This window comes from Neovison vison, chromosome 1, assembly GCF_020171115.1.
Source record: "Neovison vison isolate M4711 chromosome 1, ASM_NN_V1, whole genome shotgun sequence".
Lineage (NCBI taxonomy): Eukaryota > Metazoa > Chordata > Mammalia > Carnivora > Mustelidae > Neogale > Neogale vison.
The window spans coordinates 165,992,650-166,017,740 of NC_058091.1; the positions used below are offsets into that span (position 1 = coordinate 165,992,650).

At 41.8% G+C, this 25,091-nt stretch overlaps 1 protein-coding gene across 1 annotated transcript; it reads right to left on the reverse strand.

Annotated features, from left to right (window-relative positions):
* Positions 1 to 346: 346 nt before the first annotated feature.
* On the reverse strand, positions 347 to 18,203 carry LOC122900748 (T-cell-specific guanine nucleotide triphosphate-binding protein 2-like). Its single transcript, XM_044239677.1, has 3 exons — positions 18,185 to 18,203; positions 4,501 to 4,590; positions 347 to 1,968 (listed from the first exon to the last, which is right to left on the reverse strand). Exon 3 carries the CDS (start codon positions 1,946 to 1,948, stop codon positions 689 to 691), a length of 1,260 nt encoding a protein of 419 aa, XP_044095612.1. The 5' UTR covers positions 1,949 to 1,968; positions 4,501 to 4,590; positions 18,185 to 18,203; the 3' UTR covers positions 347 to 688.
* Between the last annotated feature and the right edge of the window lie 6,888 nt (positions 18,204 to 25,091).

Here is a 25,091-nt window from a genome sequence, read left to right on the forward strand (position 1 = left end):
CTTTCCAGTCTCATTCCTAGCTCAGCTTTACTCTCTCATACCTCCTGTCCCTCACTGTTTCCTGTTCACAGGTCTCTCATCCCATCTAATGTTTGTAAAGCGTTAGAAAGATAAATCCTAACTTTGTTCCCTTCCCTCTGTTCCCCTGTAGTATCTGAAAATATGACATCCTGTAACATTTTCCAGTCCTTTTTCAACTTCCTTCCTTCCTGCTGTAGTGTTCCAGTACACTCTAAATTATTCACTTAGATATGTGCCCATAGTTGTGGATTGCCCTTACTCTGGCAAGGAGGGTATTGATCTGATGACTGGAGAAAATCATTCATGAAAAGCCAGTGAACAACAGTTATCTTGATTGTTACCAAATGTTTATTATCTGAGTAAATGGAGCAAATGTAAACTACTTCATAACACATGGAAATTAATGAAAACCATGGAATGTATTTTATATCATGATTTCAGCAAAATAGCCAAAAGAATGCAGAAAGAGGTCATGGTTAAATCCCCTTTTCATGGCAGCAGAGTATCAATATGGAGCAATGCTTTTGTCCAATGGACAGACATTCTCTCCACTTTAGGAAAGATCTGGCCTTGTTGGTGGATGGAAGAGGACCCCACCTACAGAACACAAGGCCTCAGGCCCATTTTTGTTTGTTTGTTTGTTTGGGCATTCTGAGCCATCTCTGTGTCATTTTCTGAGGCTTAAGCTCTCTAAAGTCTTATTCAAGAGAATTTTAGCATCATCAGCCACTGTATTGATGAATTTCAAATGTAGAAAGTAGGTTTTAAAAAACTGGAAGATGGTGGATGGCAGGCCTCCATTTACTGAGCAATAGCATTCAGCACATTTCATGGCCTTATCTCCTATGTTGTTATCCTGCATAAGGAACCGGAAATTCAAGGATTTGGTGAAACTCCTGATATCCTCCAAAGACATGCTCAGCTTCTCTGCAATCCCTTTGAGTGACTTCTCATCCAAACCAAAATGACTCTGGTAATGTTTCAGGCACTTTTCCTGCTGGGGAAAATCAAAGCCGTTAAAGCAGGCCATGAAGGGGATGAAGCTCAAAGCAGATGATTTCAGGGCATCCAGCCAGATCTTCTCCTTGAGCAAAGCTCTCTTCATCTCAATGGAAGCATCAGACAAATTGGGCAACAGAAGTGCAAAGGTGTAGCGCTTATGAACAGGGAGCTCCTTCAGCAGGGTCTCTTCCAGTGTTGGGAAATCAAAGTCATCCAGATCAAAGTTGGAGACCAAGAAGACGCATGGCTCAGGCACTCCAATGTGGCTGAGGTTAGCCAGGCAGTTGTCTCGTATCTGCTGAAGCACTCTCTCCCTTTTGAAAGATGTGGGTTTGCATTTCTCTTCATTATATAAATCATTGTCCACCTTGGTTCTAACAAAGTAGAACTTCTTGCCTATCTTTTTGATACTTTTGGCCAGCGAAGCATCATTGAGGCTAAACCGAGAGGAAGAAATAATGATAAAGAAGTCATAGGTAGCAAATTCCACCCTTTCTAGATATTCATGTGGTTGGAAATTGGGGGTTCCCGTTCCAGGCAGGTCCCAGAAGGTCACGTTGGGATATTTGGGATGTTGATAGGGCATTCTTTTCTTGGTAGTCTCCACAACGCCAACACTTGCAGAACCCTCCTCTTCATAACTAAGTCCTCGCAGGGCGTTGATGAAACTGGACTTCCCAGTGCCAGATTCCCCAATCACAGCCACATCCAGTGGAGCATTCTCTGCTGCCACAAGTGATTCCTCAATTATGTCAGCCACATCTTTTAGCTTGGCCTCTTTAAGGGTTGCTTGAATTCTACCAAGATTTTCTTGGGAGAGGATTCCCCCTACCTTACTGATTAATGTGGTGTAGTGAGGGACAAAGTTGGTGGCCAACTGCTGAAAATTCTTTCCTACCAGGAAGTCATGTAGGAACTGATCCATGCTGGCTGACTGTGGAACGTCTGTGGGAAAAGGAAAATGAATTAGGAAGACACAATGGAACAGCAGAACAGATGCAATGTCAGGTGAGGAAACACACAGGTCTCAACAACCCATTCCCATTCTCTCACATTTATTAATGTTACTCTGATTCACTTTTCCTGAGGAATTTTGTTTTCATGCTACAGTAGAAGCTGCTTGTCTACTCTTATGTTTCCTGTGTCACAAGAATCAGGACCTGTGGAAGAGAGAGTAACAGTACTCAAAGTATTCACATCCTGAACCTCGGAGCCTGTGAATGTGTGACCTTGCATAGCAAAAGGCACTTTGCTGGTATGAAGTTCAGGATCTTCAGATGAAAAGATTTTCTTGGATAATCCAAATGGGCTCAATATAATCACAGGGAACCTTTTAAGAAAGAAGCAAGGCCCAATGAAGAAAAGGAGATGGTATGATGGAGGTAGAGATAGAAGTGAAGATCCAGAAAGAGGTAAGAAGGGTCACAAGATAAGGAATTCAGGCAGGTTCCAAAAGCTGGAGAAGACAAAGAAATAGATGGTCTCTTGGAGCCTACAGAAGGAAGCAACCTTGCTGACACCTTGATTTGATTTGTTTTATTATTTTATTTTTACTTTCAAGTTTTTTATTTAAATTAGGGTTAGTGAACATATAGTGTAATATTAGTTTCAGGAGTAGAATTTAGTGATTCATCATTACATATAATACTCCATTCTCATCACAACAAGTACTCTCCTTAATACCCATCACCTACTGACATCTTGAGTTTAGCTCCTTTAAGATTTCATTTTGGATAACTCTCTCTGGAACTATAAGCCAGTAAATCTGGGGTTTTGTCTTAAGCTGTTAAATTTGTGTTAATTTATTACACAACAATGAGAAACTATTGCAGACATTCTGCTTTTCCTAAAATTTCAATATAGAGCTTAACACACTTCCATTCTGCAGAAAGAATCAGTCAGGCCAACACATTGGGGAGCACAGAAGAGTTGTAGACATAATTCACCTCCCATCCCTTGCAACAAATATGGTCAGGACTTGTCTTTTGGGAGAGGCAGGGGCCAGAGAAAAGCCCATCAGAATGTATGTTCCATAAGGGGGATAGCCAAGCACTTAGTCCTTACGGTAATAATTTCCTCATGGCAGCTTAATGTCCACTTGCCTCACCTCATGAGAGAATCTGGGTTTGATTTAGATCATGTAACAGGATGTGGCAGAGGAAATAGATAAAAGGTCTAATTTTCCCTATTCAATTCTGCACAGACTTGAAGTATAGATACCTTACAAAATCATGGCAATTCAAGGAAATCATTACTAGGTTCCTAGTAATAGGGACTTTTATCATTCACTATGAGAGAGGAAACTGTGATTTTAAAAATATTTATACTATACAGTTGTGGCTTATGGGGCTACCAGTATGCTTTTAACAGGAAGGATGTGCTCAATGCTCATCCCCATCTTGTAAGTACTGCAAGGAAAATTTTCAGAAGAGGGAGAATCATGGTTCCCCAAAAATATATAAAATAAATGTGTGTTAAAGACTTTATTTATCAGCTTGCTTATGAAGATGATATTACTTTTTTTTTTATTTATTTGACAGAGAGAGATCACAAGAAGGCAGAGAGGCAGGCAGAGAGAGAGTGAGGAGCAGGCTCCCCACTGAGCAGAGAGCCCGATGTGGGGCTCAATCCCAAGACCCCAGGATCATGACCTGAGCCGAAGGCAGAGGCCTCAACCCACTGAGCCAACCAGCTGCCCCAATGATATTACTTGTTAAATGGGGAATCCCCCAAAGAGAAATTTATATTTCAAGAATACTGAAACAGGACAGAGTGCTATATTCTCAGGTAAGAGTGGGAAATCAATTGAACCTCCACAGACAATGGCAGCTCCATACTGTAATGTTTAGCACTCTTGACTCTGAATCTCCCCGGACAGATTTTTATCTGTGTGACTGCTGTGAGCTGAATGTTTGTGTCCTCCACTTAATTTCATAAGCTCAAAGCTCTGGTATTAATTGGCAGATTTGTGGGTGGTACCTTAGTCATGAGGGCAGAATGATCATGAATGGATTAGTGCTTCAGAGACTCAAGATTTTGAGACTTCAGAGACCTAGCTGCCCATGCTGCCATGTCCACCTTGGAAGTGAGCTCTCACCAAATGCTGAAACAAATGTGCCTTGATCTGGGCATTCATATCCTCCAGAAGTATGAGAAGTATATTTCTGTTCATAAGCAACCCAGTCTGTGGTGTTTTGTTATAGCCTGAATGGATGGGAAGAAATTCCCAACAAAAGAATTATTCTACATTGCTACCAATTATTAAAACTCATTGAGTTTTGAAATAGTTCTATGGTATGAAAGGCTAGATTGCCTTTAAAGATGGGAGAGTTTCCAATGGAGACACCCATTAAACATCCTGCTTATTCCAAACTTTCTTAAAACTTTCTGATAAAAAAAGAAGAAAAAGAAGCATCTTCAGACTATGGTGCTCTTTTCTCCAAAGAGGAGGGCATGGACAGCTGGATGAAATCTTACCCTTCAACGAGTCAGACTTGCACGTCAGTCATCCAAGCATTAAGTCAGTATCTCATCATTGCAAGTACACAATTTGCTCACTCACCAGCCCTGGAGAGAAAAGAGATTTCTGATGTCAGAGATTGTTTATGTTTCTACTAAAACAACAAAAAGTTCTGAGTCCGGAGCCCCTGGCACAGGAACAATCCAGAGACCTATACTCCCTGGGAAATGCAGACACAGTCCTCTGAGGTCACTGCTGTGAGCAAGGGGCTGGAGTGATTCTGTTCTGCGTGGGTAAAGTGTGAAAACAACAGGACAGATGACACCCTCTGACTTGAGCTCTTTAGGTCATGAAATCTATTTGGTGCATTATAACAAGAGTTCAAAAAAGTTACCCATTGGAATAGATGCAGTAGATCAAAATGAAGGGTAGGCAAAATGTTGGTCAAATCATTATTCAGGTGTATGCATGCGTGTTCGTGCCTGTGTGTTGAGTGTGTACTTAATTCCTATGTGAAATGCATCTTTTATGACTGGTCTCCTTCAGAAGACTTTGAAAGCTCTGCTCACAGGGTCTGGTTCTCTTGCAAGCAAAACTTCCCTCCCTAGTTGAATCTGCTCTCTGAGCTCCCTCTCTAAAGGTCTATGTTTCTTTACTCAGGGACCCTCAAACCCTGTTCAGATAGAGGAGATCATAGGTATAATGTGAGAAGGATCTGCAAGTTGGGAGCTTGGGGGGCCACTTACTTCCTGGGCTGATCTTTGATGGCCTCTCCTCAACCTCTGGGTCCGTGTCTTGGAGGCTCACACACAGCAATATCTGCACATGGACCACTCCTGGAAGACTCTGCAAACTCTCCCAGAGTTACCTATCTCCCACCCTGAACTGGTAATGCCACATGGGCACACTACTGCCTTAAAATGTCTCATGAGTAGGGTTGTCTAGTACTAGGTGCAGGGGAGGGACAAAATGAACAGGTATCAGGGGACAGGATCAGGGTCCAGTCCGGGTTCAGGTGAGTGGACATGTGCAAAATCCATGTTTGGGTCAGACATAGTCACAGAAATGATCTCAAAAAGTGTAGGTATATGCTAAGCTGCCATTCCCATCCTGGATAGAAGAGATTGTACCCTGCCCCAACCTCTACTTGCTTTCCAAAGGGGTGTGTATGAGCTGGATTCAGCATTTCAGGTGACAGATTTAGGAAGGAAGATTAATTTACCATCAACAACTAAGTGAAAGGTGTACAATGGTATATCATGCTCCACTCATCTAGCAGAAATGTGTCCTATACCCGCTGGGCACTGAGGGCACCAGGTGGAGTCTAGAGAGTTATTTATTTTAAGTGCAAGATCTGCCTGTGTATTTTCATGATATCAAGCCTCTAATACGGGATGAAACATTACTGTCTTGGACTTTAATTTTTTGAAGAGACAGGGTTGTTTTCAATTGATCTAGCACATGGGAAGTCAAGGTGAGATGTTGTGATGGGATTTAGGCAAACCAGGAAAAGAATTCAAGGACTCTAGTCCAGGTTGTATGTCCTGGCTGGCCTGGGCCCCGCAGGACCACGAGTAAGGTCATCCAGCCTTCCCCATCCCATACTAGGGGCAAACTTATAGACAAGCAGAATACACAGTATGCTCAGGGACAGAAGAAACCCCTTCATACAACCAAATCAGTGAGCCGGGAACTCATCCAGGAGATTGTCTCCCTAGAGTCATGATGGCAGTTCAGGTCTCCTAGAAACTCTATGTACCCCATAAAGAAGAACCCAGGCTATTGCTAAGAATGGTCAAGAGAGGTCTTAAAGAAAGCTTTGAGCACAAGGGTATGGGAGAGCTACTCTTAAGTATTCTTATTCCAGAATGTTCCTCCAGCCTAACCCAGGCTAGGGCTCCATCTTTTTATCTTTTATTCAGCATTTCCATGCATGTTCTTCCACACCACCATGTCATTCACTCCCTCACTGGGCTCAGGGCACCTCCACTCCATCCTTGCTAACCTATTGCACTTTGAGTTTGTCACAGGGGCTCCTGGTGGAGAACACTGCAGTCTTTGTGGGCAGAGGCCTCAGTGGATTCTGGTTTCAAAGCAGATGAGATAGTGATTACATCATATTTCATAAGCTTCTTTCCCTCTGAAATCCTTGCATCCTCTGATCATTTCTTTAGGCATCTCTATCTCCCAAGGGGGGAGTCAAGCTCCCTGAAAAACTCCTGAAAAGTGAAGACACTTTGTGGGATTTTCCTTCACACTGGCCAATCAGTGCATTTTCTTTAATGTGGAGTGAGGGTGGAAACAGAGACAGTACTGTGATTTCCATTCTTTCCTAAAATTTACTAATTTGGGGTGCATCTAGGCAGAGATAAATGGTAGTTGATAACAATAAGTAGACGCAGGTCCCCAGAAGAAGCATCAGCATCCAGTCAGCGCTGGGGCTGGAGATTCAGCATTAACTAGGATCCTTGTCCCCGCTTGTCTAGATAGAAACAGAGAATCAAACTGTGGGTTTAAGTCTTGGATCCCCCATCATTGCTTTGTAATTCAAAGCTTGTTTCTTGTCTGTGAGACTATATCTTCATTTGTAACCAGAAATAATAATGCTTAACTAATAGAGCTTGGGGAAGATTAATCAAGAAAAGGCATGCAGAAGATCCAGCCCAGATAGACTCACAGATCAGAATCTTTATACACTGTGGTAAGAGTTGGAGGGAGTAAGAAGAACCAGAGGAAAGTCTTCTTCAGAGGTCCTAAGAAGACCAGAGGGAATTCACCAAGAGGTTGCTGGTGGGCCTTACCAGAGCTTCACCTTTATTATACCATAAAACTTTCAGTAGAGTCCTGTGAAGTGGTAGTATAGCTTCACTGCTTCACAGGATAAAACACTGGGACTCAGTTTCCAATGTGAAAATGTTCACAGTGCCCGGGGGCTGTGTTATCTGCAAACTCCCAAAAAGTTGGGTGTCTTGGCAGTTTCCTCATTGTGTGTGAATTCGGGGCTCATGTTAGATGAAAGCCTCAGAGTCTGGGGGACAGTGATACACTCAGGATCCAGCTGTGTAAAGACAAGCAGGCAGGGGTAGGTGGAGATGATCAAGAAGCTGCACCACTGGACTGTGGTCCTTCTGAGGCAGAAATCTGAGGAGCTGGATGTGAGGACCATCTCCAGCAGCATCAGGAGACCCCACTGATAGATCTGGAAGGAAGCCCTCATGCAGTAGAAAATGCAATTTTCACTGTTGTTAAAAATAACTAAATTATTCTTGTGTTTGAAGACCTATGCAGTGAGGATATGTGGGTCCTCAAGATTGAAGGATATGGAAGGTTGGCAAAAGCTTACTTCTACCCTACAGACTTCCCCAGTGCAACATCCTGCTCATGCAGTCTGAGTGGAGGAGTATCTATACCTGCCTGGCTCCTGACTGAATGACCCTCATGATGTTCTTTTGTTCAAGTCCCCTCAGTCTATAACCTGCTTAGGAGCTGACTACTGGCAAAACAGCTGCAGAGCATTTCTCAGTGGTCTCCTCTGAGCCCCTAGCATGTGCACATCTCCTAAATGAGCACCTCTACTGGTTTTCTTTTCAGTGACTATTGAAATACAATTTACACATTCTATGATTCATGCCTTTAAAGTTTTTAGTAACTTTGAATATATTCACAAATTTGTACACCCATCATAATCAAATTTAGAATATTTTCCTTATGCAAAAGATATCCTTTTAAAATTGTGTTATGTTAGTCACCATACAGTACATCATTAGTTTTTGATATGATGGTCCATGACTCATTGTTTGTGTATAACACCCAGTGCTTCAAAAGATATGTTGTACCTCTAAACTACCATCTCTCTTTCCCTCATACCATTTGCTCTTCAGATCTAGGAAACCCGCAATATATTTTCTGTGCCCAAGGATTTGCCTTTTCTGGACATTTTATATGAATGGAATCACAGAATGCATAGTCTAATGGGATGTCTGCTTTCACTGAGCATAATGTTTTGGGGTTCATCCATGTTGTGGCAGGTATCAGTACTTCATTTTTTTTACCTTGCCCAATAATGATCTCTTGTATGGATAGACCACTTTTCTTTATCTACTGAACAGTGGGTGGACAACTGCATTAATTCCATCTGAGGGGTTATTATAATAATGCTGCTGTGAACATTTGCATGCAGGTTTTACCTAGATGTATATTTTCACCACTCTTGGGTATCTACCTAGCAATGGAATTGCTGGGTCATTGGGTAACTCTGTTTAAATTGTTTTATTAGTTTTATTGAAGAACAATGGGTATACATCACTGTATGAGTTTAAGGCATATAGCATGATGATTTGATTTACATATACTGTGAAGTATACTGTGCAATTACAACAATAGGTTCAGCTAACACCCATCATCTCAATAAGAGGAAAATAAGAAGAAAAAAGAGAACAGTTCTTCTTGTGATGAGAACTCTTAAGATATATTGCCTTAACAATGTTCTGATAATCAAATGGGGACATTATCATGTCATTAGGTTATATATTACCTCCCTAGTACTTCTCTTATAACTGAAATCTTGTATCTTTGATCACTTCCTCCAATTTCCTCCTTCTTACCTTGTGCTTCCACCTCTTCCCAAGTCCGGTCTTTTTTTCTATGAACTTATTTTATTTTATTATTTTTAGATTCCCCACATCAGTTAGATCATGCAGTATTTGTCTGTCTGATTTATTTTACTTAGCATAATGCTTTCATGGTACACCCATGTTATAGATGGTAGGATTTCCTCATTTTCTATTTAAACTTCTGACAAAGTATCAAACATTTCTGCAGAGGCTTGTTTGTCATCTAAATACCTTTGCAGAGAGTTGGGTGTGGATCTGACTTCCAGGTTTGGGTTACCAAATCTGATAAGGCCTCAACACCCTGTTCCCTAGTCCTTCTAATTCTCTTGCTCTTATAATATCAATCACTCAACAACATGACAAAGCCAGCCCTGTCCCTTCACCCCCATTATCTACATCCTTCACTGTTACTGTGCAGTACAATATGGCTTGAACAATTTATCTAAGGAAAGTGCCATAAATATTGAATTATCTTGATCATTACAGCTTTATAATATAATCCCAAGTCAGGAATTGTGTTTTATTGGGTGTAAAGTAAATGCATTTCCATCGGTGTTTATAGCTGTCTATCAGTTTCACTGAAAACCCAGAGGCCTCATACCTCCTCTTTTGGTATTTTTGAACACCTGAAGCTCATCTTTATCCAACTGTCACCTAGTTCAGGTTATCAATACATTCTTGTTATCATATGTGTATTTTTCAGCTAGGTTGAAAATTTCCACTGCTACAAAGCTGATGTCCTCACAGTGACACAGAAACTGATAGAGAACGTATTTCCCAGATGGGTATACCTTCCATAATCTCTAGTGATTGAGGCAGCCATTTCATTGGACACCTTTAAAAAAACCTTGCAAACTTCTTGGAATCATCACTGGCCCTCAATCGTCAGGCAAGGTTATGAGATCTAATGGGATCCTCAAACTTAAAATTTTTAAACTAGCAAAAAATACCAGACATCCCTGTCCTAAGGTATTGCCTTTGGACTTGCTGACTGTTTGAAGTACCCTCTTTGGACAATGTAAACTCACCTCACACAACATAGTCACTGGCAGACCAATGTCTACTGGTACACAATTTTCTGGAGATCCCTTGTTGTCTCGTGCTAGTATGAACAACTATGGCAAAATATTTAGTGTTTTACCATCTAGCCTGTCATCAATAGGTTAAAGATGTCTTCCAAGATCTCAATTCAAAGGATACTATTGGTCATTGTCTAGAGCCTGGTGACTGGGTATTCTGGAATTATCATCAGAAAAATACAGCTTTTGAACTTGATCAAAAGCATCTTACCAAGAGCTCCCAACCACTGAAATTACTACAAAACTAGAGGGTGTTGAATCATGGGTATGCATTTCACAGCTAAAGAAGGCTTTACCTGACATCTAGTCCTTCACAGATGCTAGGGACCTCTAAATCAAACTGATGAGGAAGATAAGTAGCCAATATTTAAGTACACTGCCTTCACCTGAGACAACAGCTCAAGTCCTCATATTTTAAATAAATGTGAGACCCTTTCTCCTTTTTCCCCTTTCCTTTATTCTGGCATAGTCTTGGAAAAATAATGCCCTCAGCTATATGTCTGAGCCAGTTGCTCAGAAGGGGGAATAAACTCAAGAAGGTAAAACAAGAAGGTAAAACAACCTTTTATTTCTAAAGAGAAAATCTAATCATGTCCCTAAATTTTCTCAAGTGAAATATGACATCACATTGGTTGGCTCCCTTGGATTTACATCACTGAGTTAAAAAAAGACTAAGCAGGACATATTCATGACCCAGGATTTGCTTCCCTTGAAAGAGCTATGCTTCCTGGTTAACAATTAAATTTATAGGACAATTTGATTAGGAACCTGTCCTTAACTCCTAAATATAATACAAAATCCATTGCTAAGAGCATAGCTGCGGCTGCCCCTCAGAACAATTTGTTACTTAAACTATAACCCCTGGGGGACCAAGCACATTCAAAGGACTCATCTAACTAACAACAGGCGCTTCTGGGAAGAGAAAGGAGAGGTAATGGAAAAGGGAAGCAGGTGGTTTTCGTTCCACCCTGAGCTGACCAGGAGTTCCCGGGTGCTCGGCTTCCCTGAAGTAGGTGGCGTTCCGCCCTGGTCGGGCTGGGCGTTCCTGGCTGCCCAGCTTCTGTGAAGGGGTGGCCTTCCGCCCTGAGTGAGCCGGGCATTACCAGCTGCCCAGCTTCATGGTTGTATATCGTCCTTCTCCCCAAAGACCTGTTGCCAGTATATGTATTTCTTAAGGCCATACCTAAATGTGCTTAGTAACTAGTAAAATCCTCCAGGGGTTATAGTTTAAGTAACAAATTTTTCCGAGGGGCAGCAGCATCTCCCCCTTTTTGTTTGTGAAGGAGTAGAAAAGTTGATTTTGCAGCTTCTTGATTTTTCAGTCGTGCTTCTGCGGACTAAGCATAAAAAGATTATAACAATAAGAAGAATAATCATTCCACTTATAACACCAAGACCAGTTTGTTTGATCCAAGTACAAGGGTTTAAATCAGACAGAATATCATTAATTCTTTGAGTAAAACTCACTCCTGGAACGGATTGTAATGATGAGTGAGTAATACTTAGAATCGTATCTTGAAGTTGTTTAATATCTTAAGGTTAGATTATCACCATAATGGTTAGTAATATGTTGACGAATTTTGCTCCAAGATACTTCTGATTCATTGTAGGCATGGGGAGTAACACAGAAAGAAGAAACATTCCAATCACATAAAATATGAAGTCTAAGCTTTATATTCTGAAGATCATCTCCCATATATATCATGGCTGTTTCTAAATCAGACACATGTTCATCTAATTTTTGATCTATGATCGTTTGTTGATTCCAGGCCTTGCTAGCATTCTCGTGCCACTTCTGTACAAATTGTGTAGTTTGTACAGTTTGATGCAAGGCCATTCCTGCAGTGGTAGCTGTAGCAGTAATCGCTATAATTCCTAGAATAGCTGTCATAAGCAACCCAACAAATCTTTTTGTTCTATGGACCCAGTCCTTCAATACTGTTAAGAGTATATGTATGTCTGGAGAGCTTTCCCAAACACGGTGGTGCTTCACTGGTAGCCAAATGCCTATTCTTCTAGCTAAAAGAATGACAGAATTGTCTGTATAAACATTCTTACCTACACAAGTAAACATCTTACAGTTTAGGCAGTCTATTTATCTATTACTATGAATAAAAGTCATTTTTCCAATAACAAAAACATAGGGATCTCTAACACAAGCTCTTACCCATTCTTCATCCATAAGAAAAAAAGGAAATGCATAGTTATTAGACTGATGTATGTAAGAGCCATTCCAAACTCTTACGTGACTTAAAGCAGTAGTGACCTTCCATAACTTCTTTTGTCTTTATGATAATCAACAAAAGGAGATGGCATAGAAAGTCCTTGCCCAAGCCACACCAGAGGTGCATCTCCTGAAGCTAAGGTTCTTGGTAAAATGAGATCATCAAAAACTTGCCATTTTAACTTTCGATGAGAGGAGCAGCGTTCCCCAGTACAATTGGTGACTGCCATCCCCTTAGGGGAACAGTCCAATACAATTCCATAGGAATCATTAATAGCAACACTGGGGTGAGAAGCTTGACAATCCTTCCATAAAGGGCGAATTCCCTCATCAGACCACATTTGTGTTGGTTTGCATTTGGGAATAGGGGGTGCTGTGTTATAGCCAAGACCCCGATATTTGTAGGCTTGGAATCCTTTAATGGAGAGTAAATGTAACTGAGCTTTAGTCAAATAATTGTTAGTAGGAAGGTCCACCAACCATCTCTGATCACCAGGGACAAGGCAACTGGAATGGCTGCCGATACATATTGGCCTATCTTGATATCCAAAAGTAAGATTAATATTTGTAACCTGCTTGCCCACAGTTGAAACACTGTCCTTTAAATTTTCCTGTGGTCAGATCAGCCATTGCTTGAGCTAACAAATCAGCTTTACAGGTCTCTGTTCCTACTCCTTGACATAGCTTAATATAATCTGTCAATGTTCCCTTTCCTTTAAAGGGTTCTAGCAACTTCTTACAATCAGAATTAGCATTCTCATAAGCCAACAGTTGCATAATGGTATCCACAGCCTCAAGATTATTTGTCTTCTGACAGCCTCTTGTAATCTTGCAATAAAATCAGTATAGGGCACTCTTGGACCCTGTACCACTTTTTGAAAAGAAGAGCATTTATATCCCTGAGATTCTATTCTCTCCCATGCTCTCAAAAAGCAATGCCAGAGCTGCTCAACAGCTTGATCATTCATTAATACCTGGTCTTGAACCTGGGCCCATGGTCCAAGACCCATGAGCTGTTCCATGGAAACAGGAATGTTATGAGCTCTATTATGGGCAGCTGCTATTTCTGCATGATCTTGCCACCATGTTTTGAATTGCAAGAACCCACCTGGAGAAAGAACTGTTCTTGCTAGCAATGACCAATGCATCGGAATAAGTCGATTGCCTTCTGCAATGCCTTGAATGATTCCCATTGTAAATGGAGAATTAGCTCCATTTACCAAAACAAACAAACAAACAAACAAACAAACTAATGTAGAATTAGCTCCATTAGTTTTGGACTGCTTCTTTTAGTTCCTTCAATAATTTGAAGGGAAATTGCTCATGCTTGGCCTCATAGACACCATTAGGGTGTTAGAATCATGGCCTGGAGTGACATGTTCTGTAATAATAACCAGGAAATTAAAATGCAAGGCATCTAGGTCTTCCGCTCGCTGTGCTTCAAGGAGGCCTTTCTGAATAGCTGATAGCATGTACTTTTCATCTTTTTCATTAAATGGTGCCTTCTTATTGAATGGCGGAGCCGATGGCGACAGTGCCATGGGCACCTTTTGTTCTGTTACTGGAGGAGGAGTTTCCTCCTTTCTATATTCCTTTTTGGTGGCCTTCATAGTTTCTTTCTCCTCCTGGATGGCATGTTCAGGTTCCTCTTTTTAGTTTCTCCTGAACATTCATTATTGCTCTCCAAATCACGGGTTTGTAAAGGCTCCAAAACGGAGCGAATGAGGGTCCAAGTAGGTCATATAGTAACTGGAATTTGCTTTCCTTTACTATACGAAAGTTTCAACTCGTGACCTACTTTTTCCCATGTTTGTAAATCTAAAGCCCCTAATATAGAAAACCAGGAGCAATGTTCTTTAATTACCTTTAAAAGCTCCATAAGTTGGCCCTCACTGACTTTTGCTCCTCCCGCCTTCAGGAGCCTTCTCAATAAACAAACATAAGGGCGATAATCGTTTGTGCTCTGTAGATTACCCAAACCCTGCGATAATGGCCTACAACTCACCAGCGGGGAAAAAGGCACAGCCGTGCAAAACTCATGCTGGGGCTTTTTCTCCTGTTTTATTCAGATCGGGTCTTGTCTGGTCCCTGTTTGGGTGCCACTTGCCACGGCCAGTGAGACAAATCGACCAGGAAACCGTGAGGATTAAGAGGGTGGTGAAAAAAAACCTAACCAAAGAGGCTAAGAATGTATACTCAGAAAAGTATAAAGTCCTCATGAAAGAAATTGAGGAAGGCACAAAGAAATGGAAAAATGTTCCATGCTCCTGGATTGGAAGAATAAATATTGTGAAAATGTCTATGCTACCTAAAGCAATCTACACATTTAATGCAATTCCTATCAAATTACCATCCATCTTTTTCAAAGAAATGGAACAAATAATTTTAAAATTTATATGGAACCAGAGAAGACCTCGAATAGCCAAAGGGATATTGAAAAAGAAAGCCAAAGTTGATGACATCACAATTCCGGACTTCAAGCTCTATTACAAAGCTGTCATCCTCAAGACAGCATGGTACTGACACAAAAACAGACACATTGATCAATGGAACAGAATAGAGAGCCCAGAAATAGACCCTCAACTCTATGGTCAACTAATCTTCGACAAAGCAGGAAAGAATGTCCAATGGAAAAAAGACAGCCTCTTCAATAAATGGTGTTGGGAAAATTGGACAGCCACATGCAGAAAAATGAAATTGGACCATTTCCTTATACCACACACAAAAATAGACTCAAAACGGATGAAGGACCTCAATGTGAGAAAGGCATCTATCAAAATCCTTGAGGAGAACACAGGCAGCAACCTCTTCGACCTCAGCCGCAGCAACATCTTCTTAGGAACTTTAACAAGCAAGGGCAAAAATGAACTATTGGGATTTCATCAAGATCAAAAGCTTTTGCACAGCAAAGGAAACAGTTAACAAAACCAAAAGACAACTGACAGAATGGGAGAAGATATTTGCAAACGACATATCAGATAAAGGACTAGTGTCCAAAATCTATAAAGAACTTAACAAACTCAACACCCAAAGAACAAATAATCCAATCAAGAAATGGGCAGAGGATATGAACAGACATTTCTGCAAAGAAGACATCCAGATGGCCAACAGACACAAGAAAAAGTGCTCCATATCACTTGGCATCAGGGAACTACAAATCAAAACCACAATGAGATATCACCTTACACCAGTCAGAATGGCTAAAATCAACAAGTCAGGAAGTGACAGATGCTGGCGAGGATATGGAGAAAGGGGAACCCTCCTACACTGTTGGTGGGAATGCAAGCTGGTGCAACCACTCTGGAAAACAGGATGGAGGTTCCTCAAAATGCTGAAAATAGAACTTCCCTATGACCCAGCAATTGCACTACTGGGTATTTACCCTAAAGATACAAACGTAGTGATCCGAAGGGGCACGTGCACTCGAATGTTTATAGCAGCAATGTCCACAATAGCCAAACTATGGAAAGAACCTAGATGTCCATCAACAGATGAATGGATCAAGAAGATGTGGTATATATACACAATGGAGTACTATGCAGCCATCAAAAGAAATGAAATCTTGCCATTTGCAACAACGTGGATGGAACTAGAGCATATCATGCTTAGTGAAATAAGTCAAGCGGAGAAAGACAACTATCATATGATTTCCCTGATATGAGGAAGTGGAGATGCAACATGGAGGCTTAAGGGGGTAGGAGAAGAATCAATGAAACAAGATGGGATTGGGAGGGAGACAAACCATAAGTGACTCTGAGGTTTGCTGGGGGGAGGGGGTTTGGGAGAAGGGGGGTGGGGTTATGGACATTGGGGAGGGTTTGTGCTTTGGTGAGTGCTGTGAAGTGTGTAAACCTGGCGATTCACAGACCTGTACCCCAGGGGATAAAAATATGTGTTTATAAAAAATAAAAAATTAAAAAAAATATATTACAATCACCAAAAAAAAAAAAAAAAAGAGGGTGGTGAAAAGAAATTAAGAGACAAAGAGATGGGGGCAGGAGGAACACTGAGGAGGATATCCTGGCCAGCTGGGGATGCCCAGCTCGCTCAGAGAGGTAGGGCGCCCCTTCACAGAAGCCGGGAGGCTGAGCACCCGGGAATGCCCGGTCAGCTCAGGGTGGAACGAAAACCGCCTGCTTCCCTTTTCCATTACCTCTCCTTTCTCTTCCCAGAAGCGCCTGTTGTTAGTTAGATGAGTCCTTTCAATGTGCTTGGTTAACTATAAACTTTATCCTCTTCCTTGCTTGTCAGCAAGACATGACTTACATTTGACTTTCATCAGTCTTTCTGTTGGCTATTGTTTCTATCTAATAAAAGGGAGACTGTGGAGTTGCTCGTGGCAGCAGTCCATTTCGACTGTTGTCCCCTGTTCCCAATCTCTTGCAGCTGACTAGTTTGTGCCTAATCTTCCGTCGCCGGCTGGAAGCGGCACATAGCTACTCAACAAAGATCCTTAGACTCCCTAGCCAAAGATTTTCTTGACAATAAGACAGACTCTGATTATCTTTTAGCTGAGCAAGAGCTGTCTATACTGTGACCAACACCACCAGCTACGTCCGGATTAACACTTTTGGGGAAATTGAACCACAACTACATATGAGCACTGAACAAGCCACTTAGCCTAAAAAGATCATTCTTCAGTGGGGTCTTTCTTTGACTTATTTAGTTTTGAGTGTTTGGGTCCTGGGTACCATGGCTTCAAAGTGCACTCCAACCTTGGAAAACTATCTGTTTATAAAAATAAAAATAATCTGCCAGGTACACTTTGTGTTCTTAAAAATTTTTTTAAATGCATGTTCACACATGCTAACCACCAAGCAAGTAATCTCCCTGAGACTGGAACTTCAGAAAATGAATGTAGGGGATGGCTGATACCAAAACTGAACCTGAAAGTCATCACCAGGAATATTGTGGAGATTAAGGAAGAACATCATGACATGTAAATACCATGGAGAGAATCAACAACAGCTGTGAGAACAAAGGAACAGTAACTCAAGTTGGCACCAATCTTTAAGTTAAGCTAAGCGTCTGATCAAAGTAGGGAAATTGTGAAAAAGAAGTTCGACAGGGGCCACATAGTCACAGGGCCATTGAAGCCACTTAAGTTAAGGCCTGGACTCATTAAACCAAGACCACGTACCTAACCTAACTACAACTTCACTCCCCTGGGCATGTATAATTTAACCAGTCAGTGTACAAATTTCCTGATTAACCATGGGAAATTTGCTGATAGACCCTTTCCCTTCCCCTTAGGAGAGCAATCTTGACTAAAACAAGTGATTCTTAGTTAATAATTTCTTTCTTTTTCCCTTCTTCTTTTCCTTTAAAAACATTTCCATTCCTACAGCTCAGTGAAACTCCTTCTTACTTGCTAGATTCATGAATCATTTAATAAATCCAATAGCTCTTTAAAATTTATTCACTTTAATTTTGTTTTAACAGATAATGCAGGCATTGTCTCCCCAGGGAAAGCATTCAGGCATGAGATGAGGGGTGTCTGATCCAGGAGTTCTTGGGGGCAAAGACCTTTCCATTGACACCCCAGACATTCACATATTCCTTCTGCAGTTCACAGGAATAAGGCTTGTTCTCCAAAAACCCTCTGAAAATATCCCAAATAGTTAAAAACTCTGACTTACAGCCATCTACCAAACATCCTGCCCCTCCGACTTCCATGTCTACAGCACCCCAAATCAAGTATGCAGACTCTCCCAACTTCAGACCTATATATATCTGTAATTCCATTTTTTGATCTGTACTCAATCCACAGTGGTTCCTTGCTTACCAGGTCCTGGAGGAGACTTCAGGTGTCAAAGTTGAGCTCTGAATGTGTCCCCTGACAGCACAGGAAATGCTGAGCCTGGTTGAAGTGCTCCCTGCAGCCCACAATAGAAACACTCCCCTACACAGACTGGCCTTGCACTGGAACAGGTCCTGTGTGCTGCTGTGGTCACTGCAGAGATTAAATATGTACAATGCCTGTGAGGAACAGGCAGGATTTAAATAATCTCTGTCCACTGTTCCACCCTCAAAGGAATCTGGCCAGTAGTTGAGAAGCAGCCATCAGTGTAGAGCTCTGCATTTCCAAGAACATAAAATGAAACTTAAGTTCTGAGGGCTCCTTTTCTGAGAAACAGAGCCATTTCTAAGAAGGGAAAGTGAAAGCCACCATGGTCATTGTTATTGTGTATTTTTGGCATTGTGAGTGAGAAGAGGGCACAAGATCCCCAGCTTATACACAGAGAGAGGAATATAAGAATAATGTCACACCTGTCCAAGGAGACCTGGCAAACCAGAAACAGCTGGAAAGATACATTCAGGATACTAAATGAGAAGAACATGCAGTCAAGGATACTTTATCTAGCAAGGCTGTCATTCAAAATGGCTAGAGAGATAAGGAACTTCCAAGACTGGCAGAAACTAAAAGAATATGTGACCACCAAGCCAGCTCTGCAAAAAATATTAAGGGGGTTCTATAAAAAAAAGAAAAACTCAAAGAGTAAGATAGACCAGAAATTTACAGCGACAGTCTATAGAAAGAAGGACTTCACAGGCAACATGATGTCAATAAAATCCTATCTTTCAATAATTTCTCTCAATGAGAATGGCCTAAATGCTCCAATGAAATAAAACAAGGTTGCAGATAGGATAAAAAGACAGGATCTAGGGCGCCTGGGTGGCTTAGTGTGTTAAGCCGCTGCCTTTGGCTCAGGTCATGATCCCAGGGTCCTGGGATCGAGTCCCACATCGGGCTCTCTGTTTAGCGGGGAGCCTGCTTCCCTCTCTCTCTCTCTGCCTGCCTCTCTGTCTACTTGTGATCTCTCTCTGTAAAATAAATAAATAAAATCTTAAAAAAAAAAAAAAAAAGACAGGATCTGCCCATAAGCTGTTTATAAGAGAATCATTTTGAACCTAATGTTACAGCCAGGAGGGGGACAAGATGGTGGAGAAGTAGGAGACCCTGTTTCAACTGGTCCCCGAAAGTGAGCTGATTATCTACCAGATCACTCTGAACATACATGAAATCAGCCTGAGATGTAGGATTATACACTTCTGTATCAAAAAGTTCAGGTTAAAAAGTTATTATGGAATTTGATGTACTGGACATCTCACTGTGATGGTAAATAGTTTAACAAAAGAGCTACCAAAAAAATGAACCAGGATAATGGGAACATATTAAAAATAAAAGTTGTTACTATGAATTAGTGGTGGTTGTTCTCTTGTCTTTTTGTTTGTTTGTTTTGTTTTGTTTTTCCAGTTGGCTTTCTGGGGGAGGAACCTGCCGTGTGGGTTTTCAGGCAATGTTCCTTGAGTTAAGTCCTCTTGCCCCCCTCAAGGGGATAGGCTCTGAGGAAACTGGTTTTTCAGGCTTTTGTTCTCTGGAGGTTTTTATGTTTGTTTGTTCATTTGTTTTCTCTTGCCTTGACAGCTTTTGATGGTTTTTGGAGGTTTAGAGGAAAGCAAACTGCACCCAGACCTCCCTTTCAGAGAGAAGCCTCAGTCTGTTCTCCTCTGGGTGCTGCAGAGCACCTAAGTTCCTCCTCGGCCCCTGGCAGAGCACGTTCCAAGTCACAGTCCCTGGGAACACAGGAACTCCTGCTTGTACACAAAACCACGACAGCAGGGGCTGTCTGGGAAACTCCAGACTGCCAGAGAGGTTCCAAGCCGCGATAGCACACTGAGATTTTATTGCTGGCCCAGGCTGGGAGTGCTTAGACTTTTCAGTCTGAGAGCACCAGGCTGGCGCCTTCCCGCACCTATTTCAGCGGAGCGTGTGGGGCGCAACTCAGGCTCTGATAGCGCAGTGCAGTGCAGTGCACACGTGGGGACTGTAAAAAGGCTGTGCTTCTGCTGCCTGGTGAGGCTCCCAGCCCCTCATGGGAGCCAGACCCCATGCATTCTAAGGCGCCCTGGTGGTTCAGGGACCAAGACCTGGTTTTTCTGCCGCACTCTCTCTGGCTCAGTGCCACAGATGGCTGTCCTCAGTTCAGGGACTTAAGCCCCTGTCCCTAACCGCCCCGATTCCCACAGTTTTCCCCCACAATCCCTTGCTCTTTTTGAGTACTTTCAACCAGACTCCAAGTTAATGCTGGTCCCCAGTCACAGGGCACTCTCGTATTGGGGGATTACTTTCCAATGGGTCACTTCTGGTGGCTCCCTCCCCCTTTTGTTTATCTTCCGATATCAGTCCCATGTTCCCACTCTGCTTTACCTGCCCACTGCCATCTTCTGCTCCCGTAGAGATCCAGATGTGTATAATTCTAATCTCAGGCTGATTTCATGGGTGATCAGAGTTCTTTCGTAGGTAATCAGCTCACTTTAGGGTACAGGTTGAAACGGCGCCTCCTCCTACTTCCCCGCCATCTTGTCTCCCCCTAGGATTATACACTTCTGGATCTCTATGGGAGCAGAGGACACCAGTGGACAGGTAAAGTGGAATGGGAATGTTGGACTGATATTGGAAGGTAACGAAAGGGGGAGAGAGCCACCAGAAACAACCCATTGAAAAGTAATACCTCAATACAAGAGTGCCCTGAGACTGAGAACCAGTATTAACTTGGAGTCTCATTAAAAGCACTCAAAAAGAGCAAAAGATCTTAAGGGGAAATTGGTGGAATCATCCTGTTACGGGCACAGGCTTAAGCCCATAGACCCAAGACGACTACTGCCAGCGCCCTGCCAGGGAGAGTGCAGTGAAGCATCCAGGCCTTGGTCCCTGAGCTACTGGCGCCTGTGAGAGTCTGGATGGCAGCACGTGAGAGGGTCCTGGTGTGGATGCCAGCCAGCACTCTCTGGAACCACAGCCTTTTCAACTCTGCGCGCACACTGCACAACCCAGATCTGAGTCATGCTTCACAACCTCTCCTGAGAGAGGTCCATGCAGTCACTAGCTGGTGCTCTCTAGGACCGGGGAGAGTCTGAGCACCCCCAGTCCTTGCCGACAGGAAAATCTCAGTGCCCTATCTCTGGTTGGGATCTCTCCAGGGGTATGGACCTGCAAAGACAGCCTCAGGGGAAGCAGCTGCTGGAAGCCAGCTCTCTGGACTAGTACTTCTTGTGGTTTTGGCAACATGGGGGTACAAGCGGGAGCTCCGGTAACCCTGAGACTGTGACTGGGGATGTTCTCTGCTGGAGCCCAAGGGGGAGTTTATGTGCTCTGGAGCTTCCAGAGGGGAACAGACTGAGGCTTTTCTCTGAGATGCAGTTTGATTTCCTCTAAACCTTGGAAGAACCACCAAAACCACCCAAGGGGAGGAAAAAAAACCTCTAGAAAACAAAAACCTGAATAACCGGTTTCCTCAGAGCCCAGCCCCTTGATAGGGGGCAGGAGGACTCAACTCTAGCAAGACTGCCTGAAAAACCATGCAGCATGCCCCTCCCCTAGAAAGCCAGACCAAAAAAAACAAAAACCAACAACAACAAAAAAGAGGACAACCACCACAGGATCCCCATAAAATTGTAAAACCCCCAAATCAGGGGAAAAGAAGATATTGAGCTCCCAGTATTGCCCTAAAACCTGTATACTTTATAGATACAATGTTTATTTTTATTTAATCCCTAGTATTCTTGTTTTTTTTTATTTTTTTAATAATTTTTTAGTCTACTTGCCATCACAATGAGAGGCTCAGTACAACAAATTCCATAAAAATCTTTTAACTTGAACTTTTTTGATACATATATGTGCTTATTTTTTGATTTTCTATTTTTTATTATTCATATAGAGATAAGCTTCAAGGTAGTCCTCTTTCCCCAGGCAATATTACCCCTATATATAAACCAGTGTTAATCCCCCTTTATCTTAGAAAAGTTGAGTCCTTTAACAAGTATATCAAGATACACCCAGGAAGAATCAAAACAACCTTCCTTACCCACACTGAGAGTTTATAACCACCCTCCCATCTTTTTCTTCTGCCAGTGTTTCTCTGTATTTGTTTTTGTTCTGGTAGAATATAAATCTTTTTTTTTAAGATTCTATTTATTTATTTGACAGACAGAGATCACAAGTAGGCAGAGAGGCAGAGAGAGAGAGAAAGAGCTAAAGAGAGAGAGAGAGAGAGAGAGAGGAGGAAGCAGCCTCCCTGCTGAGCAGAGAGCCCAATGTGGGGCTCGATCCCAGGATCCTGGGATCATGACCTGAGCTGAAGGCAGAGGTTTTAACCCACTGAGTCACCCAGATACCCCTGTTCTGGTAGTATATAAAGCTTATACTTGGGATTCACTTTGGCTGGGTTTTTTCTTGCATTTTCTTTTGTCAGTCTTTTTGTTTGTCTGTTTTTCTGTGTATACTTTATAAATCTTAACTTTAGGACACATTCGGGCTGGGTCTTCTCTCTTTTTCTCTTTTTTTCCCCCCCCCTCTCTCTTTTTTTTCTCTTTTTGGTGGGGACTCTCAATTGCTCAGAAGCATTCCAAGGTGCAATTTGCCTGGACCACGGTTGATACATTCAGCTACACATCCCCTCAGCCATCTTTCACCAAAATGACCAGGAGGAGGATTGCCCAACAGAGGAAAAATTCAAAGACTGTGCCCTCTCCACCAGAGCTATAGGATATGGACATAAACAGTATACTAGAAAGGGAATTCAGGCTAAAAATTATCCAGGCAATGGCTAGGTTGGAGAAAACCATAAATGACAAAATGGAATTGATTAGAGCAGAAGTGAAAACCACTGGGGAAGATGTTAACAATGTGTTATCTAAATTCTCTAGCAGCTAGGGAAACTGAGGCAGAAGATAGAATTAGTGATCTAGAGGACAAACTGATAGAAAAAAAGGATCAGGAGGAGGCCTGGAACAAACAGCTTAGAAGCCATGAAACAGAATTAGGGAAATAAATGACACCATGAAACATTCCAATGTCAGATTTATTGGGATCCCTGAGGGGAAGAAGAAGGAAAGAAGACAAGAAGATATAGTTGAACATATTCGCGATGAAAAATTTCCCAATCTGGAGAATGGAACCAAGCGTTCATGTCCTAGAGGTAGAAAGAGCACCCCCCAAATTCAACAAATCTAGAAAGGCCTTGAAACACTTGATAGTGAGAATGATGAATCATAATTTTAGACAAGAGCTCCTGAGGGCAGCTAGGGGGGAAGAGATTCTTTACATACAGAGTAAGGTCCATCAGAATAAAGCCAGACCTGTCCACAGAAACCTTTCTGGAAGCCAGAAATGGCTGGCAAGACATATTCAGGGCACCAAATGAGAAGAACATGCATCCAAGAATGTTTTATCCAGGAAGGCCGACATTCGGAATGGATGGTGAGATAAAGAGCTACCAGGACTGGCAAGGTTTAAAAGAATATGTAACCACCAAGGCATCACTACAAGAAATACTAAAGGGGGTTCAATAAAAGAAGAAAGAACCCAAGAGTGACATAGAATAGAAATTTACAGACAATCTATACAAACAAGGACTTCACAGGAACATGACGTCAATAAAAACGAATCTTTCAAGAATCACTCTCAATGTGAAGGGTCTACACGCTCCCATAAAATGACCCAGGGTTGCAGAGTGGGTGTAACGACAGGACCCAGGCATATGCTGTCTACAAGAGACCCATGAGGAACCTAAAGATACATCCGGACTGAAAGTGAAGGGACAGAGAACCATTTTTCATGCCTGTGGGCCTCACAAAAAAGCTGGGGTAGCAATTCTCATATCAGATAAATTAGATTTTAAGCTAAAGACTGTAGTCAGAGATAAAGAAGGACACTACATCATTCTTTTTTTTTTTTTTTTTACACTACATCATTCTTAAAGGGTCTATCCACCAAGAATATCTAACAATTGTAAATATTTATGCCCCCAATATGGGAGCAGCCTAATACAGAAGAAAACTGTTAATCAAGATTAAGATTCATATTGATATGAATACATTACCAGTAGGGGATCTTAACACGCCACTCAGTAGTAGACAGATAATCCAAGCAGAAAATCGATAAAGAAACAAGAGCACTGAATGACACATTACACTACATGGAACTCATAGATATATACAGAACATTCCACCCTAAAACAACAGAATACTCATTCTTCTCGAGTGCACATGGAGCCTTCTCCAGAATAGACCACATAATGGGTCACAAATCAGGACTCAACTGATACCAAAAGACTGAGATTATTCCCTGCATATTCTCAGATCACAATGCTTTGAAACTGGAATTCAACAATAAGAAAAAGATCAGAAGGAATTTAAACTCCTGGGAGCCAAAGACCACCATGCATAAGAATGCTTGGATCAAGGAGGAAATCAAAGAAGAACTTAAACAATTCAGGGAAACCAATGAGAATGAAGACACTTTTTTAAAATTTTTTTATTTTTTATAACCATATAATATATTTTTTTATTTTAGTTTTTTATTTAAGTTCCATTTAGTTAACATATAGTGTATTATGAGTTTTGTGTGTAGAATTTAATAATTCATTAGTTGCATATAACACCCAGTGCTCATTATATCAGGTGCCCTCCTTAATGCCCATCACCCAGTTATCCCATCCTCCCATCATCTCCCTTCCAGAATCCCCAGTTTGTTTCCTATACTTAAGAGTTATAGTTTGTCTTCCTCTCTGTTTTTTTTCTCCCAATTTATTTATTTTCAGAATAACAGTATTCATTATTTTTTTCACCACACCCAGTGCTCCATGCAAGCCGTGCCCTCTATAATACCCACCACCTGGTACCCCAAC

Bases quoted from the DNA above. Each gene is read 5' to 3' on its own strand.
- LOC122900748 (XM_044239677.1), bottom strand. From the start codon at position 1,948: ATGGATCAGTTCCTACATGACTTCCTGGTAGGAAAGAATTTTCAGCAG.